Source organism: Cyclopterus lumpus, chromosome 5 (genome assembly GCF_009769545.1).
Source record: "Cyclopterus lumpus isolate fCycLum1 chromosome 5, fCycLum1.pri, whole genome shotgun sequence".
Classification (NCBI taxonomy): domain Eukaryota; kingdom Metazoa; phylum Chordata; class Actinopteri; order Perciformes; family Cyclopteridae; genus Cyclopterus; species Cyclopterus lumpus.
In genome coordinates this window covers 16,756,592-16,777,949 of record NC_046970.1, presented here as the reverse complement: position 1 = coordinate 16,777,949, position 21,358 = coordinate 16,756,592, and the positions used below count along the sequence as shown (strand labels likewise).

General features: G+C 41.0%; 3 protein-coding genes across 6 annotated transcripts; 2 read left to right on the top strand and 1 right to left on the bottom strand.

Moving 5' to 3' along the window:
- Positions 1 to 1,860: 1,860 nt before the first annotated feature.
- Positions 1,861 to 12,019, top strand: brpf3a (bromodomain and PHD finger containing, 3a). Its single transcript, XM_034532829.1, is given in 14 exon segments — positions 1,861 to 2,200; positions 3,459 to 4,988; positions 5,251 to 5,407; positions 6,247 to 6,378; positions 6,854 to 6,982; positions 7,080 to 7,392; positions 7,488 to 7,752; positions 7,754 to 7,794; positions 8,318 to 8,872; positions 8,957 to 9,014; positions 9,568 to 9,656; positions 9,848 to 9,945; positions 10,082 to 10,236; positions 10,315 to 12,019. Coding segments are annotated over 13 exon segments (3,687 nt in total). The 5' UTR covers positions 1,861 to 2,200; positions 3,459 to 3,477; the 3' UTR covers positions 10,499 to 12,019.
- A 670-nt stretch (positions 12,020 to 12,689) lies between these two features.
- mon1bb (MON1 secretory trafficking family member Bb) lies at positions 12,690 to 19,148 on the bottom strand. 3 transcript variants are annotated; one of them, XM_034533938.1, is made up of 7 exons: positions 19,034 to 19,148; positions 18,228 to 18,307; positions 17,589 to 17,683; positions 16,894 to 17,490; positions 15,669 to 16,461; positions 14,767 to 14,914; positions 12,690 to 14,270 (listed from the first exon to the last, which is right to left on the bottom strand). In XM_034533938.1, exons 3-7 carry the CDS (start codon positions 17,665 to 17,667, stop codon positions 14,043 to 14,045), a joined length of 1,845 nt encoding a protein of 614 aa, XP_034389829.1. In that variant the 5' UTR covers positions 17,668 to 17,683; positions 18,228 to 18,307; positions 19,034 to 19,148; the 3' UTR covers positions 12,690 to 14,042. The 3 variants fall into 3 exon arrangements, with proteins under 3 accessions (XP_034389829.1, XP_034389828.1, XP_034389827.1); XM_034533937.1 differs by lacking the exon at positions 19,034 to 19,148 and adding an exon at positions 18,390 to 19,000; XM_034533936.1 differs by lacking the exon at positions 19,034 to 19,148 and having other exon boundaries at positions 12,824 to 14,270; positions 18,228 to 18,383.
- On the top strand, positions 19,060 to 21,250 carry tcta (T cell leukemia translocation altered). 2 transcript variants are annotated; one of them, XM_034533943.1, is made up of 3 exons: positions 19,060 to 19,428; positions 19,518 to 19,569; positions 19,909 to 21,250. In XM_034533943.1, the coding sequence occupies exons 1-3, from the start codon at positions 19,218 to 19,220 to the stop codon at positions 19,949 to 19,951; spliced, it is 306 nt and encodes a 101-aa protein (XP_034389834.1). In that variant the 5' UTR covers positions 19,060 to 19,217; the 3' UTR covers positions 19,952 to 21,250. The 2 variants fall into 2 exon arrangements, with proteins under 2 accessions (XP_034389834.1, XP_034389833.1); XM_034533942.1 differs by lacking the exon at positions 19,518 to 19,569 and having other exon boundaries at positions 19,195 to 19,428.
- Positions 21,251 to 21,358: the final 108 nt, after the last annotated feature.

Below are 21,358 nucleotides of genomic sequence, written 5' to 3'. Positions count from 1 at the left end.
GTTGCCATACATGTGAACAAAGTTGAATATTTGCTGGAAACAGCTGTCATTGTATATTACACTTACAGAGAGCAAGTTTCTTTAGGAAAAAATACATTCTTAGAAATGTTGCTACTATAGTAGTGCAATGAATTACATATACTTGAATAACTTCTAGATTAAAGGGACAAATATGAATGTTGTGTGTAGATTCCTTTGGAGGTGTTTGTCACAGCTCAGTTTTAGACAAGATGTAAAAATCAATGTTTGGAGCATGCTATTACCTCTCTGCTATTTATTAACACTTTAAAAGGAGAAAAATCAGACCACAGAATTGACTGATCAGCTAAAGATTTTGTAAAGCTCTGAAGGTTTATCAAATTGTGGCAAAACGGAGAAGAACAAAAACATATTGAGTGAAGGACCAAACATAAAAGATGGCCTCGAAGATGGCCATAGAAAGAAGTTGAAGGTTCAGAAAAATAATGATATAAAAAGTAAGAAACAACATAAAAAGTAAGAATCTTTTATTATGGAGTGGGAACAGATAAAAACTGCATCTGTTGAATGCTAGCAGGGAGCCTGGACTTTTTTCTCTGGATATTCTTGTTGTGACATTAATATTTATAATAATAATAATGCATTTTATTTATAAAGCACTTTTCATTCAAAAAGAAAGAGCTAATGTATAACAATGTATGTAATATAACAATTTAAGTATTTCCAAAATTATTTAGTTGTAGATTATAAATTATATTCTAAATTAAAGTTCAAATGGAAGCCTGTGCCCGGTTTATGGGCACAGGCTTTTTATTGCAAGATAGCGGACTGACTTATCACTGTGTGTTGAGCAGACATTTTATAGCTCCTGTGTTGGAACAGTGACCTAAACAACTGAGTCAGCCAGTGATCAGCTCATCAGTTTGAGCTAGATCATGCAGTATATAAAGAAAGTTATAATATATAAATAAATTCAACAAAAGCCTGTTGGCATGGGGGGAATTATAATATCCCAGCAGTGGCACAATGAAGTAAGTGCATACTCCTGCCAGTGGGTGAACTTAATTAAATTTAAATCATTATTGGCAAATTGTTGTCAAATCTTGTAGGATCCAGAATGTTAGAAAACTAGCTACACCAATCAGCTAATGGGAGTCCAAAGAATTTGTGTGAATGAAATTTGTAAGGATTTTAGAAATACTGACATAATGATTCCACTATTTATAAATATTACTGTTACGTTTCAGTTAGATTTAATCTCCTCCCATTGTGGCCTACATGCTTACAGTAATATACAATAATCATATACACAAATATAATTTTGATTTGTTATTGTTTTATTATGTTATTATCAAATCTTCATTTGGATTTGTATATGTCTTTAATTGTAGAATGTAAACATACTCCTCTATAAAGTCTCACAAATTACAGAAACTATACTAAGGACATGACCAGTGTCTCTGATGTAGCAAAATAAGAATCACACAATCAGTAATATATGTCAAGAAAAAAATAATTATTGTGACTTTTGTTTTTAAAGCCTCTCGTTGCACACGCAGTGACAAACCAACAGAGACATATAGAGCTACAATATACACAGCTCAAGCAGGATAAACACAAATACAGACAAATCAAGAAAATGCTAGGAAAAAAGCCGACAGCAGGTGTAGGTCTATTACAGGTACAACATGGGTCTATGGGAAATGAAGACGGGGCTATAAGGCGCGCAATATACGTATCGTTGTTTTTCTCATCGCTTCTTTCTGTCGTGATCTCCAGATTGAGTTCGATGTATTCGTTTTATATTTCTGACCAATCGGAAAACAATGCGCGTTGCGCGCGAGGCGAAGCATCTACTTCAATTGGCTGAGGTGGTTTTTTTTCCAAAGGGGCGTATTTTTCAACCCATCTCGACTGAATATTTAGCCTCATCCAAGGAACATTAATTTGATATCTTCAGAATTTTGCAACCCTCTATTTGGGGACCGACATCGTTTGACAGGTTTAAACCACAACTATGAAACCAGGTCGAGTGTGTTAGTTTGGCCGAAGTCACAGCGGAGATCTGAAGTGCTGAAGATGACGCTGTCGCTCCTGAAATTACCGGCGAGCTAAGCTAACAGCTAGCATGTCCGCCTTGGTTGTAGTCTGTCACTAGCTGACATTTAGTTGGTGCAGTTATTCTGTTTGGCACTCGCCCCGCAGAGGACGACTTCACAAGGTAAACCACTCCGACGCGTTCTGCATTTTCAGCGGTGCTGAGGAAACCTGCCGTTTTGCGAACGTTACACGACTTCTGTGTGTCCTGTCCGACCGAGTATCGTTATCAACATCAACGAGACAATCTTTTCGCAGGGGTCTGGAGTACAAAGCTGTCGACGAAACGTTGCACATTGGCGGTGTCGTGGTCTCATATATGCATGCAAGTAATTTATGCATTTAGGCACGGCGCATACAGTGCGTCTGCTTTCTGGTTGCTGTTGGCATGTATAATTGGGCTACTAATCAACTTGCAATCCAAATGTTGTCTCTGCTCTTGTGCGCTTAAAATGGCTGACAGATGTTAGATACTCGGGTTGGTATTTAGCGCTCGTCAACCTAACTACGCACAGCAACAGTGGGAAAAAAATAGAGGATACTGGCATTTGATTGGGCCGAGGGAAATGTGGGGCTGGTATAGACTCCTGATTGGACCAATAGAGAGGCAGCTAGGCGCAGACATGCAAGGAGTACAACTTACTGTAGTTGTGATCGTGCAGCAGGAGTACTTGAGGTAACCTGCTGTGTTTGTATTACAACAGCACCAGAGTTGACCCCTTTTGTCTAGAATCGAAAAGGAAACGCAACAAATCTTACAAAAAAATGCGAAATGAGAGTGCACTCTTTATATTGGCCGCAGTAAAGGAGCATGATCAATCAGGGTGACACAACATTCATACAGATAGAATATAAAATAAGCTCTGAGGGCAGAATATGATACAATTTTGTAACCAAATTCTGAACTATTCATGTTTAAAGGCTATATTAGATTTGTTTTATAATGAGTAAATATGCTTGGCGTAATAATAGAGAGGGTTGCCCGAATTTATACACAAACATTAACACATTTGGAGCCACAGTCCCACAGTGGGGTATCTAGGATAACTGATGCACTACACTTTAAGGTGATCAATCAGATAGTTGGTAAATAGTGATATCCTTAATGTTTTCAAGGTGTTCAATTTAAATAGCCAACATTGTAGATTAATGTTGTTTTATAATTCAACATTTACTGAATGGTTTCATTCGTGGTGTGATAATAACCTGATTTCAAAACGGTTATTTCCCAGTAAAATCTGATTCAGATTTGATTGACTTGAGACAATGGTTACATGGTATATATTACAACAGCGCCTGTAGCTCTTAATAGATTATTATGCAAAGTAGAAAGTGTTGACACACATTGCATGGAATAATTTTCTTCCCTTTGTATCTGTTAGGGAGCTGGTTTAAACTCCCATGCGGAAGGTGAGGAGGTGGGAATGTGAGACAGTTGCTAGTGGACTCAAAATGGGTAGGGGCCGAGGCCGAGGGAGAGGAAGGGGCAGGGGATCATCTGGACAGTTGCGGCCCCCTTCGCCCTACAGACTGCAGCTCTCTCCATCCAGGGAGACTTTGACGTATGCTCAGGCGCAGAAAATAGTGGAAGTGGACCTAGAGGGAAGGCTCCATCGGATTAACATCACGGATGCTCTGCCAGTTATTACTGAAGACGAGATGATGGCCCAGGACATTGCTGAGTGCAACAGCAACAAGGAGAACAGTGAACAAACGCAGACTAAAACTAGATCGTGGAGGAAACCCCCAAACATAAAAAGCAGGAAGAGTAGTAAAAATACATCTCACCAGAACCAACGGTCCGGTTCCCAGCAGCATACAGGGCCTACTAATTCTCTCCAGCAACCGTCCCACCAAATCCCTTTGCCTGAGCCCATCTTTCGTGTGCTGAGTTCAGTTTGCCCCTCAGAGGCACCTCCTCTACCGACAGCCTACTATCGTTTCATAGAAAAGTCAATGGAGGAACAGGACAGTGTGGCGGAGTACGACATGGACGAGGAGGACCTGGCTTGGCTGGAGATGGTTAACCAAAAGAGGGTGTGTGACGGCTACGCCTCCGTATCTGCAGACACCTTTGAGCTGCTGATCGACCGCCTGGAGAGGGAATCCATCCTGGAGTCCCGCAGCCAGGCTCTGTCCCAGAGTGCCGTAGACGAGGATGCTTTCTGCTGTGTCTGTCTGGATGACGAATGTTTGAACAGTAATGTCATCCTGTTCTGTGATATCTGCAATCTGGCTGTCCACCAGGAGTGTTACGGTGTCCCCTATGTACCTGAGGGTCAGTGGCTGTGCCGCTGCTGCCTGCAGTCCCCCTCCCGTCCTGTAGACTGTGTGCTCTGTCCCAACCGAGGAGGTGCCTTCAAACAGACAAGTGATGGACGTTGGGCCCACGTTGTCTGTGCCATATGGATCCCAGAGGTGTGCTTTGCCAACACAGTGTTTTTGGAGCCTGTTGAGGGGGTCAAGAACATCCCTCCTGCTCGCTGGAAACTCACCTGCTACCTGTGTAAGCAGAAGGGCAGAGGAGCATCCATCCAGTGCCACAAAGCCAACTGCTACAGGGCCTTTCATGTCACCTGCGCCCAGAAGGCTGGGCTGTTCATGAAGATAGACCCAGTCCGGGAGACAGGTGTCAACGGTACCACCTTCTCTGTGAAAAAGACTGCTTTCTGTGAGCATCATTCTCCAGTGGGGTCTCGGCGAGACGGGTCTGGAGACGAGTCAGTTGAAGGGAGACTGGTGGGGGGCAGGGGTAACCGGGGTCAAAGATCCTACACTCAAAGCCCCCCACCACCACCACCAAACAAGAAGGCTACCAAGGGCCAGAAGAAGAAGAATACGAAGGGGTCTGGCCGGTCGACACGCCGCTCAACTGTGCCTGTGCTGCTCGTGCCTCAGATCCCCTCTCATAGGTGTGACATTAAATTTACATACCAAGCATGCCTTATTGATTTACTGTGGTGTCTGCTTGCCTTACAAGATATTATTAGTATTCTTGCATGGTTGCACTGGAAACACTCTCCAAACTAATTAGGTTTTGAGACATTAAGAAAGAGTACTTTATACTTATAATGATACTCTAAATATACTTACCATAAAGTCATAAGTTAGTGGCGTTATTATGAACATCAGTACTGCCAATTAGGTTTTAATGTATAACTTACATCTCCACAGGCTGAACAAGATCTGCACAGGAGTTGAAGTCCAGAGAAAGAATCAGTTCATGCAGAGGCTTCATAACTACTGGTTACTGAAACGACAGTCACGAAATGGGATGCCTTTAATACGGCGGCTTCATTCCCATCTACAGGCCCAAAAGACGTCAGAGCAGGTGAGGAGAGAGGTGTGTGTGTTTAAAAGGAACATTTGAGAAATAAACAAATACCTAATAACTCCTATTAAAGCTGGTGCTCACATTGATTTTGACTTGGTTAATATATCTGTTGGGTAGAGCATGATAATTGATTCACACCAGTATAATTACATTATTTCGAGTAACAAGCCTTCACTGAACCAATGAAGTCTGAGTCAGCCAAGCCACTGGAATCAAACCACTTCACACCATGTTTGTATTCTCACACAGTGAAATCAAAACATAAGTCAAGACATCACACTTGGAAATGGCTAATTGAAATAGATGGCGGGCTTCCACATACCCCTTCACAGCTCTGTTATCTCTGCTGTAGACCCCTCACTGCTGCAGAGGGCTATGACGTGTGAAAAGCTAGATATATTGGTTACAATCTATTGCCCACTCATTTATGATGGCCTATGGCAGGGAATGCCATAGGCAGTTAGGTGTTTAAACCATAAAATACAAGTTTAAAACGATTTCCTCTTGGATGTTTTTGGGATTGTAAAATACATTATTATGACAGCATACAATTGTACAGTAATGTTTGTGAAAATGTTTATTGTATGTAAATTGAATCAAAATTGTGATCCATCTATTTTTCACCAAAATTGTCATTACACAGGTTGTGCTTATTTGACATATGACCTGATCATTATGCTTTTCTGTCTTCCTGGAGAACTTGTGGGGAATTAATACATACACTTTCCAATAACAGTCTGGAACCTGCAGCAACACATAGCTATAGGAAAGACTGATTGTGGATTAAAGCTAAACAAGAAGTGTGTTCACTTTGTGCTTGTTCCTTTTGCGTTCAGAGGGAACCTGATGAGAAGCTGTGCGCTGCAAGAGAGGAGCTACGATACTGGCAAAAGTTGAGGCAAGACCTGGAAAGAGCCAGGCTGTTAGTGGAACTCATCCGCAAGAGAGAGCGGCTAAAGAGAGAACAGGTGCGTCAGAGGAAGTGTGAGACAAGCTATAATTATTTTTGGGTTATTTTTTACAAGACTCCCATCCGCATTCTAATTCGTAAGCACATCTGTTAGAGCTGAAACTAATTCTCGAGTAATCAGTCGATTGGGAGAAAATGATTCAGCAACAATTTGATAGTAGACTAATTATTTAAGCAATTTGCTAAAAATCCAATGCTTATTTTTTGTCATCAATGACGAATATCTCATAATGTTTGGAATGTGCATCGTTGATCAAACAAAATGCTTTTTAAATATCTTTAAATACCCTTTCTGAGATGTCATGAATGATTAGTCATTTAAGAGAAAATAATAAGAACATTAATGAAAAAAATAGTTAGATGCGCCCTTTATCTCTCGGTTATATTTAGAGTTTGTTATTCATTTGAATCGGCGTAGAGTGACTTTGTTATTCTGCTTCTCACCCGTGTGTGTTTACGTCATGGCTCCTCAGATGAAAATTCAGCAGGCTGCTCTCGAGTTGAAGTTGACCCCTGCATTGGTTCTTCTGCGATCCACCTTGGAACAACTGCAGGAGAAGGACACATCTAAAATCTTCTCTCAGCCTGTCAATCTGTCAGAGGTTGGTGCAGTTAGAAAACCGTCTGCTTAAATACATACTTTACACCAAACAGCATAATTGCTTTGGGCTAACAGTCTTATTTTCATCATTCACTGAGGTCCCAGATTACCTGGAGTTTATTTCCCAACCCATGGACTTCTCCACCATGTGTACCAAACTGGAGGGACATGCCTATTGCTCCATCGCAGACCTAGAGAAGGACTTTAACCTCATGATCTCCAACTGCCTCAAGTACAACTCCAAGGACACCATGTTTCACAAGACAGCCTTACAACTCCGGGAGGTGGGTGGAGCTGTTCTCCGTCACGCCCACAGGCAGTCTCAGAGCATCGGCCTAGACCCCAGCACTGGGATGCATCTCCCAGAGTCTCCGAACAGACATGGCTTCTACAACTGTACATGGGACGACGGTGAGTTGAGAGTGAGAACGCGCTATTTCTCCATGATCATAACCCTCAAGCCTCATCTTTTTTTCTTTCCTTTCTTTTTTTAATACCCTCTCCAGTCGACTCTCTGTTGGACCCGGAGAACAGACTGCACTTAACCACAGACGAACAGCTGAAGGCCTTACTGGACAAACTGGACATGGTTGCATCCATGCGCACCAGTGGTGGTCGAACAAAGCGCATCAGGTTGCTGCGCCGAGAGATCAACTCTCTCAAACAGAAGATGAACCAGCAGCAGCAAAACTCGCAGTCTGTGAATGGCAATGACAAGGACGGCGAAGGAAAAGAGGGGGAAGAAAAGAAGCAGAAGAAAAAGAAAAAAAAAGACAAATGGGACTTTGACAGCCACGTCAAAGTCTGGGACAGGTACAACAATATATATATATTTCCTTTCATATATTTTGTGCCATTTGGCCATTGCTAACATAATGTAGGCAGTAATGGCACATTATTTACTGTATTTAGAGCAACTAACAAATATTTGCATTATTAATTAATCTGCCGTTTTGTTTTTTAAGAATGTTGTCGAGTGCATGTCAAATTGTGATGCTTATTATAATTCCCTAAAGTCCTATGTAAAGTATATAAAGTCCTATGTTTTTTTTGTCCAATCAACGGACAAATTCGTCATTAATTTACAATGAATGAAACATAGAAAAGCAGCAAATCCTCATTGGAGAAGCTGCAACTAGTAAAGTTCAGAGATTGTAGTTAATAAATTACATCAGAATCAGAACCTTTTATTGCCAAGTATGTTTTCAAATACAAGGAATTTGTCATGGCGGGTGGTACAACAATAGACAATAACATTAACAACAATCAACACAGTTATAAGATTCAATGACTAATCATTTCAGCTGTATTTATGATACATTTCTCTTTGATCCAGATGACTCTCCACCTGTGCTAGAACTCACCTGCCCGGTATCATCGCTGCTGCCAGGAGACGCTCCTCTCGAACCTCCTGTCCTGGGCATCGTACATGGAGGGCGACGGTCTCCTGGACGCTCCTACAAGCGTCAGAGGTCATCCCGCAGTGGAAGCAAAAGCCAAGGTGAAGATGAGGCTGAAGTTGGTGAAACGCCGTCATCACAACAGGAGGCAGTTCATGAGGTTACTCCGCTGGGGAAACCCCCGACTCTGCCTTTGGTTGGAGTTGGTCGTCGTACGTCTGTTCTGTTTAAAAAAGCAAAAAATGGGGCGCGAATGGTCAAAAACAAGTCTCCACCACAACAGAATGGTAAAACATCTGAGGGTAAAACTAACGGGTTGGCCAGCACCCCTGCCGGCCCAAATTCACCCAGTGTGACAAACATCACCACCTTACCTCCCACTCCAAATGCCTCCCCTGCACCTCCCTCTCCTTCCTCACACCACCTGAGGTCCAGAGGCCCCAGCTCAGAAAGTGAAGCAGACAAACTCCATCCACCACCCAGAGAAGGAGGTAAGGACAAAATAAATCACTTAAATACAGCGAGAGATTATAGTCAGTTCATATTTGTCATCATTTCATTGGTGTTTCTACTAGGCCTGACAAATGGAAAGCACACCTCTGCAGACCACGATGATGACAACCAAAAACTAAAGTGAGTATTCAGCTACAGAAGCAATGGGCCCAATGCATGAACTACTTGTACTAACAGATTTGTTCTTCAGACTGCTAAACTTATCTTTATGTCTGATTTACAACAGCAGGACCTAAAGCTCTCTGTGGTGTGAGAATCTTTTATTCTTTGGTAACACTCTATACTTTCGAACACAGAAGGGAACAAGTGGTCTTGTATGGCAATTAGAAAGTCTTATCTTATCTTGTGTCCCTCGTTCTGTAGATTAATAACATTGGTGGAAATAGAATCAGGACCAAAAGTTCTATTTACAGGCACAAAAAGCGAGCAGGATAAGAAACCGTGTCTCTCTTTTTATTGACTCGCCGCAACTACAGAAACACACACACACAACAAACGCTGCGGTCCATTATTCTAAAACAACACCTAAGCGATAGCAACATGAATCTCCAATCAGATTTACTGTGTCAATTCTTAGTCGGGGACAACTCTAGGATAGATAGCCTGACTGTAAATTGTGCGTCAACTCAAAAACTCACCCTACTCTCTCGCTTTTCTCTCCTCTTGTTTACAGCTGCAGTGTCTCGCCACCCAAAAAAAGTCGTGGTAAACCTGCGTTGGCAAAAGTTCCTGACAGTGAGCATGGAGGCATCTGTGGGTCTGGTGTGTATGATGAGAAGGCAATGAAAAACAAAATGAAATGCATACATCTTTGAGTGTTTGATGGATGCATAATGTAAAAATGTTGCGCACAAAGCTTTTTATGAGCAATACAATTTCATGTAATAGTCAGTTTTGGCTCGAGATGTCCTGAATACAAATTAATTGCATGTATTGGTATATCCTGTTCACAGGACAGTCTACACTTCTGTCTTTAGATAGTGAGGTTGAGCTCGGACCTCTGGACCTAGTTTGGGCCAAATGCAGAGGATATCCATCATACCCAGCAATGGTGAGTCTTTGCTTTTGCACTTTCTGCTGTTATATACACAAAGTCTCAAAGCTGACAAAGAAGAAGGCCTCAAAGCATCCCGTAGAGGGGCATGATAAGTCGGATCAACTTTAACTGACAGCCTTTGTCGTTCCAGATTGTTGATCCAGATATGCCCCAGGAAGGGCTTCTTCACAACGGCATCCCCATTCCAGTGCCTCCCATGGAGGTGCTCAAACTAGGCGAATGGAGAGAAACAGAAGAAGGGGAAAAGCTCTTCTTAGTGCTTTTCTTTGACACCAAAAGAACGTGGTAAGAATCAGACAGGCGGGCCGGCTAAACCTCATGCTGAACTTGGTCACTTTGAAAACGTTGCCTCTTGGTTTTCAGGCAATGGCTCCCTCGGAACAAATTACTGCCGATGGGGCTGGACGACACTGTGGACAAGCTGCGCTTAATGGAAGGCAAGAAACCCAGCGTTCGCAAGTCTGTACACACTGCATACGACCGGGCCATGGTACATTTGAATCATGTCCGAGGAAATCCAAACTTCACTCCCTCCAATTTTATATAAAAGTTTAGTTTAAAGATTTTAGCATCTTAAACAGGCTGCGTGGTTAAATGTTTAGAAGCTTCATCAATGCTCTTATAAAGGTGGAAAAGATAACAAAGGGTTAACAGTCAATGGTATAATAGAGTTGTCTGTCATAAAACAGTTTCTCGGATTTATAACAAGGAGAAAAAAGTGCTTGAAGACATTTTTCAAGATAGATTTGTTCATTTATTCATGTGATTTTTGTAAAAGATTTTACACAACCACTATTGCTATGTGTTGATAGAAAGTTTTTATTTTAGTCCAAAGTGAGTCAAGACTTGGGTGAGAGAAGTGTAAATATTAAATCTTCAAAGGGAACGTCATGATTCAAAACATATTTAGATTGTATTTGCCATTGAAATGTGTTTAATGAAGTGTGAAAGTCCCACTTAATGTCCACGTCCTATCTGGACTCCACAGAAGGTTGGCTTTCTCAACCTTTATAACTCAAGTTATAAACTATATTTCTAAGTAGAATATATGTAAAGGCGCACCGCACTTAACCATTCCTTCAGATCCTATCATTAAACTGAGCATTATCTAAAATAACCACAACAAACCTGCTGTAGCTGGCATTGACATTAAATTACTAACCTTGTTTGACTTCAAGAATGTTATGAGTGTGTACACATTTTATTCAACAATTCTGAGAATTGTTCAGTTGATCCAAAATATTTGTCTAAAGAACAATTTGAAATGAAAATAAATACTGATACCGGATGCCAAAGCAAACAATAAAGTTTTAGTCCAGACATGACGCGTCATAGGTGGGACTTTAGAGGTCTTTACTTATTTTTCCATATTGTGAAACTGTTATGATACTAGAATGTTGGAGTACCTGGTGCAGCTACTTGGTTAGTGAGGTGTGATGCCACTACAAACATGAAGCTGATTATTATGTGGTTATGACAAATTCTATTGCAATCACTCACTGAAGATCTGGCTGGAATGACTTGAAAAGCACAGAGTTTTTAAAGAAGACTTTTAAGATTGGTGACTCCTGGAGCCGTGTGTGTGTGTGTGTGTGTGTGTGTGTGTGTGTTTACGTACGTGTGTACAGTATATACATATATGAATACAACCTCAGTGTAGTAAAGGTGCATGTGTATAGTTTTGTAAATATGTAAATGTATGTTTATATTGGCTTACATGAAGTAATTTAAGGAATGCAAAAATCAAATTTAGATTTTAATTTATAATTTGTGGCAATCGAGAGTGTTATTTAAAAAGTAAAATATTGAAAAGATTTATGTATGATGCTAAGTAGCTCTTTGTAACAGTGATGGTATTCACCAACATGTCAGAATATATTCTCTAGAAGTGAGGCGGCACAAGACCTGAGCTCCGGAGGCAGCAGTGACCGCACTAGTCTACAAAAGCTGTTCTTTTTTCTTGGGTGGCACAGGAGATTTTTGATCTTGTCATTTGAATTGTACTGCAAGATCTATAATCTGCCTGAGACAATATTTTCTCACCAAGAATAAATGCTGTTTGAAACAACTCCATGCGTGTGGTCTATCCCGTTCACCTGCTCAACTCCGTACACGGTATAATCTGAGTTTGTTTAGAGATAATTTTGAGACAGAATATAAGTATTAGAAGAGAGATAGCATGAATGTTAAATGTGAAAATGTGACCTGTGTCTCACATCTTCCACATTTCTAGGAAAAGTAATATTGCGAGTCCCGATTTCATCGAGATCTTCCGCCTGACCAAAGCCTTGAAGATGGAGTCTTTGTATGCTGCAGTCTTACCTAAACTGGGGTTAGACATGCACAAGTATCAAGTGTCTACAATGTATTAGTCACGTGTCAAAGCTTGTACTCTGATCATAATTATCTTAAAACTCATCTCGGTTAACCATTGGTATTGACACACTTTGTTGACTGTTAAAGGGGAAACACCTCATTTTGAGCAACAGTGCCCAAGCACATTCATTTTGACGATTGCATTAACGGAGGCTCAGATGAGGGCGGGCCTCCCGGGCTCGTCAAGCCCTCGTTGTACATGGCAGAATGACACAAAGACATCTTGACAATAAGAATATCAGTTAGATTCAGTTAATGCTTGATTTTATGGGCCCCCCCAATAATGTTCTTGACATTTCCAGGAAAAGAACTATGAAATATGGAACTAATTATAGAAATCCAAGTAAATATTCACTCATTACTCATTTGCTGTTGGAAACTTTATTCTTCATATTTGTAGAACTGAATGCTCACCTTTTTAAATACATTTCCCATAATTGCATCCAAAGCTCACCTGCCATGCACTTAAGAAGAAAAAAAGACTCAAGCAATTAACTGGCGGTCTACCAACTGTCTGCTTTTCATTTATTCATAATTAGTACCAAATTAAATAGCCCAAGAAACTCATAGGAAAATATTTCAAAAATGCCAGATCCAGAAAATGTTCTGCTCGGTTATAAATGAAGTTCATTCCCATCAACATCTCTAATTAATCAGAAGAAGTGTAGATTTGTGCAACCTGGGATTTATTTCATAATACTATAGACATACTCTTAAGACTTTAATTGACAGAAGAATTCCCCAAAAGGACACAAGGATGAGGCTACTGTTTATAGACAATTATTACAAAACTATTATCCAAAAGGATAAGTCGCCTGAAGTCACTACATCAAGTGTCGACTGATAATCGTACTAGAAGTGCCTGCAGATAAACACTGCGTGAGCTCAGTGGCGTCTTCTTAGCTTAACTGGATGACGATGAAAACACGAAGAATGACGATCGTGTAAAGAGATCAGGTGTAACACGCTGGGATTTCCTATTTCTTTTCTGCACAAAATGTAACATGAATGAAACCTGATCATTTAAATTTGATAAAGAAACATCAGTGGGATATGAAACGGCAAGTGTTCAAGTTCTGTCCCAGGGATGTGCCACCACATCCATAGAGGCCGGTTCATGGCCCTGTGTGACGGCCCATCCCTGTTCTGGCACTTCCAGTTGTTATTCCAGTTCATGTTAAGCACATAAACTCAACATACATTCATTTCTTGCATGTTCTGTTTTGTAACAGCGGGATGTTTTTGTTCCATGAAAGAAATCTAAGAACTAATCTGAGAAAGGTCATTTCACACCTCATCTTAATTTACTGCCATGAATAGTTATAGCATATCAATGAACTGTCATCTCTGTGATACATTCACTGTCTGTGAGAAAATCCTCCTTCTTGTTACAGTAATAAAACAATATAAAAACATACAATTAAATACCATTGCAATTATTTTCTACCACAGTTTGATTTAAAACGTACTAACGCTGTCCTGACTGTTTCTGATCGAAAGCAGTGATCCAATGACATGCTTTCTAGCTAAGGTAAGGAAATAATACCAGTTTTAAAGAGTTCATTCCTTCTTAAATAGTGTAAAACTGTTGTAGTGTTGTAGGGATTCCAGTAGTCAATGTCTGTCAAGTCCAACAAGAGTCAAAAGGGGGTTGAAAAATATTTTGGAACCAGTGTAAAAACTATTGTTGAATGAAGCTGAGCGCTAAGGGAGTCCTATAGAAGAGATAAGAAGCCGTTATCTGTGGAGTCTTGCTGGTCAGATTTCCCGCCTCGAGAGCTCTTGCTTGGGTTTGGGGTGGTTGAATACTTTGGGGGATATCTGATGAATAAACGGTCCTCCTCCTTTTTAATCCACCGTAGAAGCTTAGTGATAGCAGTAATAGCACAGGCCTTCGTCACCAGAGGACTGAAGCAGGTGTACAGCTCAAACTTACTTGTGACCTACAGCAGAGAAGGAAATACACAGTTCAAGTGTTATTTTAGCAAACTGAAACAATCAGGCACTGAATTGTTTGACATTTTGGGGAAATACTCTTATTTGCTTCTTCTTTTTCTTTCTTTCTGAGAGTTAGATGAGAAGCGCGATACTCTAAAATCTGTTGATTTGATAGGAGGCTGCAGACACACCTGGGCTCATGCATGCCTCCTTGTTTGTACAGCACAATATTCATCCACTATTATTCCAGCACACAACCCGCAGTAAAACCACAACTGGTACTGGCTTTATATTGAATGGACAGATATGAGTGCGACCTCGATGTTCTCACCCAACTCTCTCCGTAAGTAAGCAAACAAATGTATTTCCAAATATGTTTCCCGTAAAAATCCAGAAAATATATTCAGACACTCAAGTCAAAGATAACTGAATACGTGACAGTATTCTGAACAAAGTTGTATATAGTGACAGTGATCATTTATCATAAACACAGCAACAAACCCAGGCCAGCAGAGTTTCCCTCTCAGCGACGTGGTAGATGAGCTTGAGGGGTCTTGAGGTGCTGTGGATGCGGTTGTGCATATAACGATAAAGGTCCAGCAGTCTCATTTTTTCCTCTTCACTGCTGTATGGAGCCTCCATCTCTGGGCTGTATGCAACAACACATTATACAGGTTACAGACAGGAAAGGCATACAGAGTTTCCACATAAACAAAGATAGAGTGATATACAAGGGCTATAGTGTACTGATAAGACAAAGATGCACAGACTAACAAAACCGTCTTTTTGCTCTATGTAAGTTTATTCTGAGTCACGTAAATAAAATTGGTATTATCATTCAGCACACTGAATGATAATGAATGTAATTATTTGTATGATTTCACTTTCATTGTCACGGTTTCGATTGGCTGCTGGAGTATGTAATAAAGCATCCAGTGCTTTCAGTTTAGCTCATTGAGAGATAAGTGGAGTAAATTGGCAACATTAGTGAAAGGCAATGTTGTCTGTGCTCTTGTAACTGGAAGCTAATTTCAAAAACCCTTGTATTCTGAACAGGACACTTTCATTGTTAAACACTAACCACACTAAGCTATATTTTCTTAATAGAGGAAATGGGCTTTCATGAGTTCTCTTCTACAAGGTATTTACACTTCTTGAGACTAAGAAAATTTTGTATCTCAGACACATTTATAAAAACTAAAAGAGGTATTAAACATGACAAGTATGGCTGTCTAACTTGCCTACATACAGTGCATTTTGTGTTAGAATGTTTTACTAGAGCACAAATTGAATTGCTTTCTTAATTTTTTTAAACATAAGGCACCCGTTTCGGCTAAAATGTCTCTGCTGTAGTTGGACAGAGAATAACAGACACACACACACACACACACACACAAACACACCTGGTGAACTGAGTTAGCTGACGGTAGTTGTCTGGCACATCAAAGGGCTTGTACATGAAGTGTCTGAGGTCTGAGACGCCCACCTGGCTCACGCTGTATGACTGGACTTTGGCGATGAGGCTTAGGGAGTTCTGAGCCATCATGGCCTCCTCTATCTTCCTCTTGCACTCGGCCACAGCGTAGAAAGCCTCCTTGTCTGTCGAGAGCAGCAGCAAGCAAACAGTGCATTCTGGAGGGTCCAGGTAAGAAATGTATGCATAAAAGTAACAGTCAGGATTAAAGAGGGGGAGGCAGATGGGAGTCCAAATCTCTCCAGCCTGAAAGGCAGAGGAAGCTCCGATTAGGTTGAGCAGGAGGTGGACATCAGCGGGCTCCAGCCTGGCATCCTCGATGACTGTCTTTTCTTGGACAATGGTGAGCAGCTGGTTCCTGGCAATGAGGATGGAGAAAACCAGATTGGGGGTGATTGCTTTCTGCAGGATCTGGCTGAGAGAGTCCCTGAGAGAGCAAGCCAAGGGCAAGCAGTGCACTGCTGCTAGCAGGAAGCTGGGGTCAGAATCCAAAAGGTTGAGAAGACCGTCCAGGATCTTCTCTGAGCCCGCCAGGAGTCTCCTCAGGTCGTAGTTTTTCTTGTGTTCAAAGATGCGGGAGATGCTGGCCTGGGTCAGCATGCTGATGATCTGGTAGTACACATAGAGGAGCTCTCCACGGAGCTGCTGCTCAGTCTGACGACTGCTAGAGACACACACCAGCACTAGGGGCCCTTTCTGTAAGAACACCACGATGTGCTCCTCTGATGGAAGGAAGAAAATACACCATAAAACATAAAGGATAATACTGGAAGTACCATTGAATGTCTACTAACAATGCCCTTAGCGATCAACAGCTCTGCACTCAGAAATATTGGACGTGTTGTAGACTTTGAAATTAGTGTAAATGTAAAAGAAACGTACTTCAAATAAATCTAAAGTGAATGTGAACACAATTCTGTAAATGTATAAACCTCCGCTTTGAATCATAGTATTTCTCAATGAAGCAGCACTTTGTCAGTTGGTAATAACTAATTTGTTTTCTTGGACAAACCAGAACCACTGCAGCCACATTTACTGGCTTCTCCTCCACAATACACAATCCTCTGAGATTTCTTCACTTGCTCTTATTTACGTAATTAGACGATTACATTTACAAAAGTTATGTGGTAAAAAAATCCCAATAATGCTCTCACCTGAATAGACTGAGCGGATGATGTTATCTCCACTTTGAACAAAGGAAACCAGTGCCATCATGACTCCCATTGTAGATGAAAGAGCTTCTTCACTGCCATATCGGGAATAGATGGGTTTGCCTGCTTCACTCAACACAAAAACATGCTTCCTGTGCTGCCGCCAGCTTTCAGCTGTCACATCCTCATCACGGTGAGATATAAAAGCAGGAGTTTCCTGGGTGCCCACCTCCAACAAGGGAGATGACCTTCCCTTCACACCTATTCCTTGCTCCTCCAGCTTGGCCTTCGCCAGCATTGTAACAACAAACTCCCCAGAGTCGCTGCGGTCATTGTCAGTGGCAGCATCCTCGGTTTCTTTGTCAAGCGTCGGGGAAGACACATTGTTCTGACACTCAGAGTTCTCTGTCTCCTCAATCTCCAGCTGTGTTACCTGGTTAGACAGGTGCTCTGCATCCAGACTCTTCTCCTCTGCTGTAACATCTGAGAGGGTTGAATCTGCAGGCTCCTGTTTGTTAACAGTGGTGCTGTCGTTTCTCTCCACCGGATAAGGAAACATGTGATTCCCCAGGAGGGAGAGAGATGTCGCCAAGGTGTCAGCTAAAATTATAACAAAAAAGTAATTATGAAATAAATGATAAATGTAAATGATGTAAGCTCAAATGTGAATAGATTTAATGAAAGATGAAATAATTTACCAGGTGGATTGCCCTCACAGGGTGGATCACAAATATTCACTCCCTGTGCCTCTCCTTCTTGATGATTGTCCCTCTCCATGATACCATCCCAGTCTCTACAGTTTAAAACAAAAATACATAAAACACATCAACCAAACAATCCCGAAAAAAACAGCTTTGTACCGAATGTATGTCGCTGTTCGTAGTTGAACCTTGCATGCATCACATTATCTTATGAATAGGAGCACTTATTCTGGACCAGTGGTCAGGTCACATGATTAGAGAAGAAAACTGGTTACAGAGAATTACAACTCCAAGATAGCATACCGACTCTGGAATGTAACACCGATTATAACTTCCAGCAGTCTGGCAGATAGACGACAGTCGATAGGACGGAAAGACGAAAGTATTTGACCGCCACAACTCAGGAACTAACTAACGTTTATAATAGATTAAATTACTTATAAAGCTTACTTGCTTACTGTTTCACCCTTATAAACATTTGACTGTGGATTCCGTTGCAACTCAGTAAATGCCGGCTGCAGTTACATGGCTAACATTGACTGCTAGCAAGCGACATAGATACATTTCATGGCCTCGACTTAACAGTGAGCTTGGTCAGCTAAAATTAGACAGATAAAGACAAAGAATAACACTTACGATGTTGCACCGTCGAAACGTAGGGTTGCACATCTAATTCACTGCATCAACTTCTTATCAGCAGCCCGGCAGCAAACAAGCTGTCAAGAATGAGAAGCAGAAAACAAATTGTCCTCTTACGACAGCAGACATCCGGAATCTCTACTGACAAGCTAAACTGACCAATCAGTCCACTCGGTGTCCACGGATTGCCCCGCCCCCTCATGTCACGTTCCAGATAGCGTACATTTTAGCTGTATAAGCTAACGTTAAATATACAATGTGTTTGGAATGTTTCAGCAATTTGACGTTGTCATGTACGACTCGTGTTGCTTTATATAATACAACTATGATACAGGTATGGCGTCATGCCCTTTTCAGGCAAAACATTAGGGGGTATTTTGATGACTAACGTAGCAGCTAATTAGCCACATGTGTGCCCTCAGCGCTCCGTACGCTGCTCTCTGTGGTCTCACAGGGCTCCATAAGAAGAAAAACATGTTACATATTATCCAGAAGCGTGTTGGACCTGTACTGTTATTTGTTGTCGTCTGATATAAGTCCTCTGTATGTTCATTAAGATACAATGTTGGTCAGGGGCGACGCGAACGTTTAAATATAACATTTTCAGGCTGCACTTGCTGGATTTAAGTTGCTGGATTTAAGCTAAACGTAAGCGTCACGCCGGCCAACCATTCACAAAAATACTACTGGAGATCCATATTAAAATGTGCAGTTTAGCTCAAGAAGAAATATAAGACAGTCCCATTTCTTTGAAGGATGTTGTTGATCATAACGTGGTAGCGGGGAAGCTCAGCGTCACCTACGTCATGTCCGATTCCTCATTCATCTCCATACAAACAACGTAACTGTAAAGATGGCGACGGTGATCTCATATCTGGATGTCGTACGCTGACGTTACCGAGGGGAGACGATGTCCTTAAAACTATCCATCGGATGAAGAGTTGACCATATTGATTTCACGTAACCTAAGCTGAATAACCGGTCGTTATGGAGGAACCGTGGGATTTTGAGTTTTTCTCCCGCATCGCGGACAGCTGCCTGTCGTTCCTGTCCGAATTTGTTGACGACTGGCTCGCCAACGACATGAGAGTTTCCATATTCAAAATCTTACTCGGCTGGTTGATTTTAAGTCTTGTCGCGATTCACTTCGCATGGAAAATCTACGGGAACACAGTCAACGATATGTATTATCGACAAGGTGAGTTTTCTTCGACCGTATTTCCGCATCACTTGCTATAAACCAGTTCTCGCCCCGTTGGCTTCATCTCTGTTGGTATTGATGTTCAGGGACTGGACAGAACGGAGGCACACCTGACACGTCACCCCACCTGAGCGGATGGTAGGTTTCCGATCGTCCATGTCGCTTCAAACAGGTAGATTATCCTCCTCACACAGTCTGGAGGAGGCTCAATCAGTGCGAAAGCTAGTTTTAGGATATTTGCCTATGATGTTTTCCTAAATGAGTGACAATCCTCAAACTGGCTGTAGTTGAATGCATAAAGTGTAATTATGTCCTCTCAACTGAAGCTGCAGCATTTATTCCCAACATATCATTGATGGTGGTGGGATAAGTAAGTGTATACTATAGCGTTGTAGATGTTTTGTCATACTTAAATTATATTACAGTTATTGTTTCTAAAAGTGTTTTGTTCGTAATTACGTTGTGTTGTTCTTGCAGGGAAAACAAAGCAGGAGATGCCCCAAAGACTCATCGAGATTAATAGGACAATGGCGTTGGACTTTGGACTTTATCCAAATGAGAGCTGGACTCCAGTGAGAGACAGTAAACGCACCTTTTTAAAGTTGGCTGATAATGAAGCATCTTCAGTGCGTTCATGGATGCACTTTCTGGAAACTGCATAGAAACTCATCTGTTATGCAAACTACCAGTGTCACACTGATCCACTTTATCACCTACATAGTGCTGTGAGGTATTTATTTTGGCTTGTCGGCATTAGTCATTGAGAAGAACATTACTCTGGATACTTAAATTGTTCTGCGTGTATCTTTATACAAAGTTCTACAAATGTGACAAATGATAGGTTTGTTTGTAAAATCAAGAGTGCTTTCAGGACACTGTGACGATAGCGGAGTAAGCCAACATAAAACGCTCCACTCTGACCATGAGCAAAATAATTGATTTGAATGATGTATGAAAGGAACAAACAAAGCATATTTGTTCAAGTCTGTTGGAATACAGATCCACAAAAAGCAAGTTTACATCTACCAGGATTTTTGCAGGAGTTGTTAACCAGTGTTTCTCATAACATTTGGCTTTTTTTGTTCAAGAATTAACAACAAAGTAAAAGTTAGGACAATTATACAAAATAATTACAAGGCACTGAATATTAATGAGGGAGGCACTGTGATGGAGTTATGTACAGGGGTAAAAAAAACAAAGTTACTAATTGCTTAAGAATAACAATGTATATGTACTGTGGTGTTCAATTCAGTATCCACTCCTCAGTTCAATTCATAATTTGAAGCAAAAGGACATGAAGATGGCTGTCCACTCTGTCCCCATCTCAGTCAAAGGTGCTTGAGCTGTTTTTCGAAGAATGGGAGGAAAATGCAATATTCAGATTTGCAAAGCTGAAACCCGCCTATCCATATTGGGTAGATTCAAAGCTGTAATTGCTGCCTAAAGTGCCTCTTTCATTGAGGGTTAATCCTTTTTACATATTTGTGCTCTTCAACTTGTTTAATTTTGAGATTAGTTTTTCTGTTAATGTGTCAAAAGCGTAGTTAAGTTAAATAACATAAAATATGAATAAGTGAAAGGGTTGCTGAATGAGTCATATTCCAATCAGCTATTGTATCTGACAAGTGACAATAATTATAATGGAAAAGACAGGTTAGTATGAAAATGTATTACAGTGCATTTACTGAAATGTTATGAGAGTCCTGAACTGAACAACAAACTCAGAGGCCAGCAGCAAAGATAATGCGCTAGGTTTTGTGTAAATAGCTTGATTGATATTAAATGTGCTGTGTTTATAAATACTGATGTTTTAAATGCCTCTAATTGCAAGAGCTGGTTTGTAAAAATATTTTTCATTGATTTAAAAAAAGGAAAGAAAAAAGATTGTCAGTAAAATCCTTTTTATAAACTTGTTTTTCCCGGCTAA